At 43.4% G+C, this 11406-nt stretch overlaps 1 protein-coding gene across 1 annotated transcript in view; it reads left to right on the plus strand.

Moving 5' to 3' along the window:
* LOC308086798 (uncharacterized protein) overlaps window positions 1-10843 on the plus strand; it is a 35927-nt gene extending 25084 nt beyond the window's left edge. The window contains 4 exon segments of the mRNA XM_080430444.1: window positions 2314-2349; window positions 3209-3592; window positions 4522-4771; window positions 4773-10843. Of these exon segments, the coding sequence (XP_080286570.1) occupies window positions 2314-2349; window positions 3209-3592; window positions 4522-4771; window positions 4773-9154 (5052 nt within the window). The 3' untranslated portion in view covers window positions 9155-10843.
* The last annotated feature ends 563 nt before the right edge of the window (window positions 10844-11406 follow it).

Here is an 11406-nt window from a genome sequence, read left to right on the forward strand (position 1 = left end):
CCCAGTTCACTGTGCATTAGGCTACGGACTCCCAGGGCCGGATCTAGACTTCTTTGATTGGGACGGCAGTAAGAAATGTTGATGGGTCACTCGTGTCCAACCCGGACATTAGTGTGGTCCAGAGCCATTTATTAGAGAGTTACGCCAACCCGAGGGTAGAAAACAGTGCCGGTCACATGGTTCATGTAACTCGAAATAGTGACAAACGCTCATAGACTCCAGTGCATTCCCTAAACTTCCGGTTCAGGGCTTTGTCACTATTCGCCAATAGAAGGCTATGTATAGAAGACCTTGCCTGATGAAGTGAACGGAGAAACTCTCTAATAAATGGCTCTTGTATATGGCCGTGGTTCCATCCATTTTTGGGGGGGGGGGTTAAAACAAAAAGTTGTATTGTTAAAAGGTTAAAGCATTATATTCTGATAGTAATCATTGCCATAGAGTGTTTGTCCAGTAACAGGGGTCTCCCCGTCTCTCAAGCTCTTTAATGAACCAAAAATATATTTTCAGGTTGGTGAAAAAATGTCAGCCAATCAGGAGAGATCAGCTTCATTTTTACAATGTTCTAGTTCCAATTATGTCTGCTCATTTCTTTGTGTCATCACATCCAATTTCACCTGTTTAATCTGTATCCTGACTGAGTTCTCTATCCTGATTGGATCAAATTGGTATCCGAACCTGAAAATGCATTTTCTGTTTAATAAAGAGCTGGAGAGAGAGATGGAGACTCCTTAGACTCCGTTTGTTACTGAACAAACACTCTACAGCAACGAGTACTATCACAATATAGAGCTATTTAACACTTATTTTAACCAAAGAAAATCACTTACACTACCTTTAATCTTCCTTAGGATTGACAAAGAAAACAAACTATGGCCAACAAAGGCTCAGCATACTGACATAATGTACGATTTAAATATTATTAGTAGTAGTAGTAGTAGGCTAGTAATAGTGGTGGTACAGTAGAGGTAACAATTTAGACCTGGGATTCTCAAATCCTGTATTGATCACAAGAAAGAAAGTAAATGCACTATTGCAACAAAGCCATTCAAATATTTTGTAGGACATGGTGGTCAGAGTATGTTTAGGAGTCATGCAGATCAGGTATTATACACACAGTTCGTGCACTCAAATCCAGCCTCTCTCTATGGATACAAGATAGGTGGGCACTTAGGGACATCTGGGCACCTCGATGTAAAAATGTTGTCCAAAATGTAAAACAAATAGTAATGTAAAGTATACATGATGTGAACATGCACAGTACATCATTATCAGACTTAATTGTATCCTTCAACTTCTTGTTTATGCCCCACAATTACTGGATATACAGGTTTTGTAGTAATTTGTAGCATCTATTTTACTTGACTATTACTTCATCGTCATGCGATGAAAGTAGCCTAGGTATGAACCAGGCTTTAATGTGTTTTAACACCACGTATGCTAATATTTGGCAAACACTGAACTGAAGACAACTCTGCTCCCTACTCGGCAGAAGACAACTTCTCAGCACACACTCTTAAAACACACACACACACACACACACACACACACACACACACACACACACACACACACACACACCACACACACACACACACACACACACACACACACACACACACACACACACACTCTCTCTCTCCTCTCTCTCTCTCTCTCTCTCTCTCTCTCTCTCTCTCTCTCTCTCTCTCATCTCTCATCTCTCTCTCTCTCTCTTTCATGTTTCTCTGAATTTTGAGATGAAAAGGTGGATTTCAAATAGTTAGTTATTATTTTCAATTCTGATTTTTGAATGTTGATTTTGGTGGGGCAGTCAGGTAGTTTGGTGGGGCAGTCAGGTAGTTTGGTGGGGCAGTCAGGTAGTTTGGTGGGGCAGTCAGGTAATTTGGTGGGGCATTGACCCCCCCTTGCCTATACGTAGATCCGGCCCTGAGGACCCCCATATAACTCTGAGTGTACAAATGGAACCATTTGTACTCTCTCAGAGTTACCAATCATTGAATAGGGCATAGCAAGTGGCGGCCATTTTGTGGTGCAAACGGATCTAAAACACATAAAAAGATTTCCCATGAAGATTCCGAAAATGTTAAGCTGGAACCAAGCCATCCAGGCTCCTGGTGAATACAAAAATATTCGAATTTAATTATGTTATATTATAATTTTTTTCACGACTTTTTAAACTCAAAATTAATTTCTTGTCTTGTTTGCAGTCCTCCATGCTTCTTCCTCTTCTGTCAGTGTGGTGGAGCCGCACCGTCTTCGCGGATCAGTTCACTGCCCTGGCGTTCGATCACCTCATTGAAGAGCATCTGATCTCCTACCATTACCGAGGGGAAAGGAGAGGACCGGGTGAGCTAGGATACTATCACTGACCCCTGACCCTGTCCATATACAATGTCACTTTGGGTGTTTAGCTTACAGCGGCTGAGATCATAACATTTCAATTCATTCAATTCAATTCAATTCAATTCAATTCAATTCAAATTCAATTCAATTCAATCAATCAATTCAATTCAATTCATTCATTCAATTCAATTCAATTTAGACCCTCCAGAAAAACCGGGCAAAACTCTTGATTATGCGGGCTAAAACTCTTTGGCTATTCAACAGATAGCAGATTATACACGCTCATTTTAACAACAAATTGTAAAAATCTTTGAATATATAATATACTTTTAAAGCAAATATTTGTAACTCAAATCTTTGCTTCTGGGGATTCTACAATATCTTCTAAATCCTAACAGTTTTCTGAAAGAACTTATGTTTCAAAGTCAGTGGTCCTCAAACTTTTTCATAATTTTTTTTTTAAGTCGACTAAATCTCCAGTTAATTTTGTTCTAAAAATGCATCATGCGTCGTAATGCCTGATTTTACACTTGGTTGCATTCTGAAAATAGACGATCTACAAGCTCACAACGTATCTTGTAGCTATTTTCAGCTCAACACTGCAATTTTTTTTTTGTTCTACTGATCTCTTCTCCTCTAGTCCTTCACTAACATTTTAGTCCAGTTTGTATTTGTTGACAAAATTGTCAATATATTTTGTCATAGTTTTAGTCATCGTAGCTTAGTTTTTATTTCGTTTTATTTCGTTTTTATCAGTGAAAAAAGGTAGTTGCCGAACATTTTTCGTTATAATTTTAGTAGACGAAATGAACACTGCACTGAATCAACTGATCTTCCTTTTCGTTCCCATGTCTCCATCCAGGACGTGCCTCTCCTGAGCGCCCCCGTAATGATGGCCACCCGCGGTAACGTCAACGTGGTGGAATCCAAGAACGTCAACATGTTCGCGAGTTCTCACAATTACAAGTTCTCCAAGACGGAGACGGCCGAGAACAACGAGGTCTACAGCGACTCGTCGGCGATGATGATGATGATGCAGGACGAGCGAGGAGGGGGCGAACCGGGAATGACGGACGTCGACGGCTTCTACGGGTCCCACTCGCCGAGGGAGGGGTACCTCCTCGGCGCCGGCGCTCCCGGGTCTCCCAGCAGATACACCACACAGGGCGGACACGCTAGCATGAAGATGGACATCTATGAAGAAATCGCCCTACCTGACAGTTTCCTGGATGACTACTACTCCCAGGTACGTCGTTAGTTGGCGTCAGTGGTGGAAGAAACACTCGGATATTTTTTACTTAGTAGCAATACCACAATATAAAAATACTCTGTTACTTAAGTAAAAGGCCTGTGTTCAAAATGTTACTTGAGTAAAAGTACAAAAGTATTGGTATCTGTACTTAAAGTACAAAAAGTAAAAGTACAAAAATGTTTGAAAATAGCCGATCTACAAGCTTACAACACGTCGCGATGCGACGAGTTGTGAGCAGATCGGCTATTTTCAAATAGCCTATGTATAAAATAGGGCTGAAGTGGTTAATGTATGTTTCATAACGTAATAATGTATATCTGCAAAGTAACTAGTAAATAAAGTTTTCAAATAATTGTAGTGGAGTAAAAGTACAATATTTGAGATGAAGTGGAGTAGTAGGCTAGATGAAGTTAGCATCATCATGGAGGCTTTCTTTTCCCTCTGCGATTAAACTGCACGTAATATGACCTTTTTCAGGGCAGCCATATTGGCATAAATAGTTGTGTAATGTTACTGCCTTCACCAATGTGTTACCATTATATTAATTAAGGTTGTGTTCCATTCTGGTCAAACAGAGTCATGGTGCTGTGCATGTTGGCTCACTGGAAACACTACACTAAATGGAACAGAGCCTTAATTAATTAGTAAAACCTCATCATTAATGCCCCCCTTAGTTTATTTTGGTATAGCATGTCATGGATGCATACATTTAGCTTTCTTAGGCTTTCAGACAACATGCAGAAATATGAACATGTACAAATATGAATATGTACATAGAGAACAGAGAGGCTCTGTCTGTATTTAACATATTCATGGACCTTGATGTGTAACTTTTGAGTCGGAAGATTTTGTTCATACAAAATGAACAGGCACCCCTACATAACATCCGTGTGCTTTTCCCTGTCTTTCTCTGCCTCATGCAGAAAGCAGTGTGTGCCATGCCAGTGAAGGACAGTCTGTTGGTGTACAACTTTGAGGGCCAGGGCTCCCCCGCTGGCTCGGTGGGGTGCTGCAGCCTCCTGGAATCCGACAACGACCTCCAGTTCCTCGACGACCTGTCGCCAAAGTTCAGACGCCTGGCTGAAATCTGCTCTCCAGTCAAACTCCCATCGCCCGTGATACCACGAAGGTCGCCCAAACTCCAGCGCATCGCCAGAAGTCCAGTCGAACGTGTCCCGGAGCCGGTCTAACCGGCCCAAAGTTGAGAGAGTCGTCGAGACGAAACGTGCAAATTACAAAACGGAGAATAGAAGGTCTTCTAGCAATGTCAGCAATGTAAACGTCACCAAGTCATCCGCCAACACTGTAAAGGCTGCCCCACCGCCACCACCTCCCTCCAGCTCTGTTACTAACGTTTCTAAAGTTTCTAACGTTTCTAATACTAACGTCAGTAATACTAATGTTAGTAATTCTAAAGTTACTAACCTCAGCCAGTCTTCTTTTAACTCCAGTCAGTCTGCTTTTAACTCCAGTCAGTCTGCATCTAATATCAGTCAGTCTGGTACGCTGTCCCCTCCTGGCCAGACCTTCGTACTGCAGCAGCAGCAGCAGCCTATCTACTACACCACTTCCCCAATGATGCAGCCAATGCGCTACATCATTCAACCACAGCTTCAGAACACTATGTTTCTAAGTGATGGGTCCACTGGAGCCAACTATGGCCAGGCTATGTATGTAGTCAACGGGACCCCTGGTTCCCCTACTGGGATGTTTGCCCAGGGCTCCCTAAGCTCTGCGAGTGCCGTGAGCCCTACGAGCCCAGGCAGCCCCATAATGCTACTATCTGGGAGCTCAAGCTGGGCACAGGGCTCCTTAACCGGCGCCCAAAGCATCACAAGTGCTACAAGCCCAGTCAGCCCCACGCTGCTGCTGTCTGGGGGCCAAGGCTTGTCGCTGTCTGGGGGCCAAAGCTTTTCGCTGTCTGGGGGCCAAGGCTTGTCGCTGTCTGGGGGCCAAGGCTTGTCGCTGTCTGGGGGCCAAAGCTTGTCGCTGTCTGGGGGCCAAAGCTTTTCCCAGGGCTCCTTGCCCATGGGTGGCTTTAAACTAGAAGGGCCAGGCCCTGATGGTAAATACACCTTAGTCCAGAATACAGCCGGTGTGGATGTAGCACAGTTGTCTAGCCCAGTGTCATCTCAGGGCACTTTGCCCGGAGGTGCCATCCTGGTTAACGAGGCTGCTCCCCCTCAGGGGGCGTTTGGCACAGCAGCCCGGAGCAGTGTGTACGGCATTCTGCCAGGACACACTTTGATCAGAGGAGGAGGGAACACAATTTTAGTTAATAGCAATCTGCCGCAAGCTGGGGTTGTGCAGTCAACAGCTGGGGTTGTGCAGTCAACAGCTGGGGTTGTGCAATCAACAGCTGGGTTTGTACAGTCAACAGCTGGGTTGGGGGCGGGGCCGGTCAGGGTGGTGGGCGCTGGTGTTGGGGAGCAAAGGGTCAAACCCATTGTGCAGGGTCAGGCAGCTTTACACGAGGAGGCTATTAAGAAATTGGTGTTTGAGGGCAAGAGTGAAGCAGGTAAGGACATACATGAGATAACTCCCATACCCGAACCTGAGACAACACTGGATATTACGAAGGCTCAGCTGGACCAAGTCACACCCGAGACAGCAGAAAATCTAGCACAAACAGCTGAAACGCCTTTGCTTGAGCTGGTTGACGAAGTATTCTTGCAATCATCACCAAAAGCAGAGGTGAACGAGGTACCAGCAGAGTTGGTCACCAGCCCTGGACTTACAACAGATGCAAACATGTCAGACCTCCTACCAGAAGTCACTGCAGCTCCAAGTGAATCTGCTGATACCCAAGAAAAGGCGGAAAAAACTCTGGCCCTCCCTTCTGAAGGTGTATCTGATGACACTCTGTCTACTGCTGTAGTACCTTCTTCCTGTGGATCCGATATCATTGAAGCAGTTCATGTAGATGAATCAGTGAATGCAGCGGGAGAGGAAGTGATTTTACCTTCAGACCACAATGAGCAATTAGAGGTGGAACCCCAAGCAAAAAGTGAGGATCAGCAAGAATCATCACCTCCGAGAGTAGATGAAGAAGCAATGCCTGCAAATGACACCGAAAGCCCAAAAGACGGTAGCACTGAAGAAGAGGTGAGCCCACAAGTAGATACAAGTACAGAGGACCAAATCCCCAGTGATCAAGAGAAAGAGGCCAGTCCAACTGGGCAAACTGAGATTTTGACAGACACTGATTCCCCGGAAGTGTGCAGTGCTGTGGCGCAGGCAACACCAGAACAGGAAGTGGAAGGAGAAAGTGCTGGGACACAAGTTGTATCCGAACCGCAGCCACGATTGCCCACGGAGGATGACACAGAGACTAACAAAGAAGAGGTGTCAACTCTGGATGAAGATCTCACCGTGCCCGACACCCAGGACAAAGATGGCGAAAGAGAAAACATGGAAGGGACAGGGCCACAAGCTGAGGAGGCCATTGCTGAATCTTCCCAGCCCTTAGTAGAGGATATTATTTCTGCAGAGTCTTCTGGTGCACTGGGTGCTCAAGATGTGATGAAGGAAGATGTGGAAACGACACAAGTGACTGAAACAGCAGAAACAAACAAAGACGCGGAAACTGTACAATTGACCAAAACAGCAGAGGGAAATGAAGACGAAGAAACGTTACAAGTGACAGAATTGGCAGCAACAAACGAAGAAGAGGAAGCGGTACAGGTGACCGAAACGGCAGAAACAAACAAAGGCGTGGAAACTGTACAAGTGACAGAAACAGCAGACACAAACAAAGACGAAGAGACATCACAGGTTGCGGAAGCAGAAGAAACTAATGAAGATGAAGAAACGGTACAAGTGGCCGAAACAGCAGAGACGAAGGAAGATGAAGAAACAATACAGGTCACAGAGAACAATGAAGAGGAAACAACGGTCCAAGCGACCGAAACAGCAGAGACAGATGGAGAAGTGGAAACAGTACAGGTCGCCGAAACAGCGGAGATGAACGAAGACGTGGAAACGGCACAAGAGAGTGATACGGCAGAGACGAATGACGAGGAAACGATAGAGGCGACCGAAACAGCAGGGACGAACGAAGACGAAGAAACGGCACAAGAGAGTGATATGGCAGAGACAAATGATGAGGAAACGATAGAGGAGACCGAAACAGCAGAGACTAACGAAGACGAAGAAACGGCACAAGAGAGTGATATGGCAGAGGCAAATGATGAGGAAACGATAGAGGCGACCGAAACAGCAGAGACGAACGAAGACGAAGAAACGGCACAAGAGAGTGATATGGTAGAGACAAATGATGAGGAAACGATAGAGGCGACGGAAACAGCAGAGACGAACACAGAAGAAGAAACGGTACAAGAGAGTGATACAGCAGAGACGAATGAAGAAGAAGTAGAAACAATACCGGTGACAGAAACATCAGAGGAATCAGTAGAAGTGACCGATACATCAGAGACGAATGAAGACGAGGAACCGGTGGAAGTGACCGAAACAGCAGAGACAGATGAAGACGGGGAAACAGTAGAAGTGACCGAAACAGTAGAAGTGACCGAAACAGCAGAGACAGAGGAAGACGAAGAAACGATCCAGGACACCGAAACAGCAGAGACAGATGAAGACGTGGAAACAGTACAAGTGACCGGAACAGCAGAGACGAATGAAGATGTGGAAACGATACAGTTGAGCGATACAGCAGAGACGAACGATGAGGAAACCGGACAGGTCACCGAAACACCAGAGACGAATGACATGGAACCGATAGAGGTCACCGAAACGGCGGAAACAAATGAAGACAAAGAAACTATACAAGTCACTGAAACAGCAGAGACGAACGGAGATGAAGAAACTGTACAAGTTGCTGAAACAGCAGAGACAAGCGAAGATGAGGTAACGATACAGGAGCCCGAAACTGCAGAAACACCTTCTCAAGTGGCTACAGGTCAGGTAAAGCAGCCCCCAGAGGGTGGGGATGTGGCTCAGCCTAAGGAAGAGAGTCAAGCTGCTGATGGACAAGAGCCTGGAGGAGGTCCTGACCCTGAGAAATTGGAGGATGAGCCAAGCGCTTTGGAAGAAATTACATCAACCCAAGAGGCCAAAGAAGAAGCGCCGGTGGATGAGGTCAAAGAAGACAGTGTTGTTCCGGTAGCATCTGGCCAAATAGCCGACCCAACTCAAGGGTCATCGGAGGGGTCAGGCGATGACTCTCAGGCAGCTGGTCAGGTCCCACCTCAACCAGAGCCTCCGGTAGTTGAGAGTACAGAATCCTCGGTGCCAGAGACGGAGGCAGGCTCAGCGGAGACAGAGACAGCAGTGAGTGCTGTGGAAGAGGCAGCAGATATTGAACCACAGGCCTCGGGGGAGGTTGCTCCAGCAGAGGTGGAGGCAGTGTCCTCCGAGCCGGACAGTTCCGTGCAAGGAGCAGAAGGTCAGAGTGACAAGGTCACGGGAGGGACAGCCGGCAGTGCTTCTGTTCCAGAGCAAGCAGTCAGTAGTGAAACTCCTCGAAACAAATCCAGGAAGAGCAAAAAAGAGGGCCCAGAATCTCCAAAAAAGCCTGGAAAATGCAAGCAACAATAATATCATTTGCGCAATGCCATAGTTCAATTGGGTTTTATAATATTACATATTTTATGTTAGGGGATTTCTTTTGCTGTTTTTCATAATAGAATTTCTGTAGGACAGGGGTCTTCGAAAAATGTTCAGGCCAAGGACCCCTTAGCTAAGAGAGAGATGAAGCAGGGACCCCCACTACATATTGTTTTTCCCCCCAGACATTTAACCATTTAAAACCCTAAATACTTGAACGTTGGATCTGTACTGACTCTGCTCTTTTTTCCTTTACACTAAGGGTCCTATCTTGGGAGCCGCCTTACCCCTTATCCCTAAAATTCTTTGCCATTTTTACCATTATGAAAAACATTTTCAAATAGTTCAAATAACCAATCTACAAGCTCACAACGTGTCAATGTAGATCGGCTTGTTGAACTATTTAAAAATATTTTTAAAAGTAGTAAAAAATGGCTAATAAGTTCAGGGATAAGGGCCCAAGATAGGGCCCTAAACCTCTTTGCTGAAAATAGCCAATCTACAACCTCACAGCACTATTTTCGGCTAATGTTCCCCCCAGAATAGGGATGCTGGTGGTTAATGTAAAAAAAAATACAAAGTCCCTATCACACAAAGATTTGGCGGCCCCTGTCTGAGGACCCGCTAGGGGTCCCGGACCCCCTGTTGAAGACCCCTGGTGTTTTGTTATATTTACTAGAAATAGAATTACTGGCAGAAGCATAAAGAAAAAGAAGGTATGCTTGCCTTATGAGATAACCTGTCTCAACCTGCATGTGAGAGTGAAAGTATGAGAGGGGTGGTGTTCACATAATGTACTTGTCAAAGACCATAATTACATTAGTCTTAATTAAATGTCTTAGACAAACACTATTTTGGAATGGTTTGGGTTTTACTTAATCATTCAGTGAAGATGTGATGTTTTCTAATATTCCTTTTTCCCCCTCATGTGGATCTGAATGTAAAACTTGCAAATTAAGGCTTCAGCGCTTATTACATTTTTAACATATACGTTTAGAGTTAAACGGTGTAGGTGTGGGTGTACTGTGACTTCATTGTTCTGTCAATGTCAAGTGTCTAACGCAGAGACATACTTATACTATGTTCATATTAATACCAAAAGGTATTAGTTTTGATTTTCCAGAAACTGTCAACCCCATTACAAGTGTGTCTCGATACTAAAGAATAAGAAAGAAAGAAAGAAAGAAAGAAAGAAAGAAAGAAAGAAAGAAAGAAAGAAAGAAAGAAAGAAAGAAAGAAAGAAAGAAAGATAGAAATGGAAAACAAGTTTCTTGATGCCTTCAACAGGCTGAAAATAAATAAATAATAAATAAAAATAACGACTAATACTTCACAATTTGTATTACTGGGTAAACACAGTTTAATAACAAACTAAGTTTGAACTGAAATAAGATTTAGATTTTTGTGTCAAAAAAGACAAATCTTCCAAGAATATTTGCATTGAATGTAGTATTGTTTTTGCTAACCAATGTTGTTTTGGACTAATTATTATTATTATTAGACACATTAGAATGCATTCATATAAACTTTTTTCTGTACTGATTTGATATCAGCAATAAAAATAAAAAAAGAAACAGCAGAGGCTGGCAAATGTAAAATATTGAATATTATGCCTTTTTTCACATGTTGAATTGTTGTTTTGCTTCTGAAATGTTGAATAAAGTTTGTTTGTTTAGTCTAGTAATGCATTGGTGTGGAGAATGATCTCAAATTAAATGTATGAATATTGGAGAGGATTAAAGCTATAGTAAGTGATTTTCTGTTTTGATAAGTGTTCAATATCTCTATATTCCCATTGCACTCATTGATATAGATTGTTCGTTCAATAACAGGGGTCTCCCCAGCTCTTTAGTAAATACATTTTCTGGTCAGGATACCAATTTGAACCAATTAGGAGAGAGAACTCATACAGGAAACAGGATAAACTAAAGTGATGATGACACAAATAAATGAGCAGACAAAAATTGTCAAAATTGGAACTGATTGGATGAAATTGGTAACCCACCTGATTTATTTTGTATTTGTATTTAAAATATTGCTCATTTTAACCGTAGGAAGTATTAAGTAGTTTTTTATTAGGACATGCTAATAACATTCCACAGGGCTGGACCTCACATGGACAAATGACATCACCAACTTGTGATTGACGTTGTCCCCCTTGAGTACAAGTTTAACTATTTCCAAAATAACTACAATATTTATGGTGTTTTTAATTGTACATTTTAGAGGGCAAATATAATGCA

This window comes from Gymnoscopelus braueri (genome assembly GCF_963280865.1).
Source record: "Gymnoscopelus braueri genome assembly, chromosome: 6".
Classification (NCBI taxonomy): domain Eukaryota; kingdom Metazoa; phylum Chordata; class Actinopteri; order Myctophiformes; family Myctophidae; genus Gymnoscopelus; species Gymnoscopelus braueri.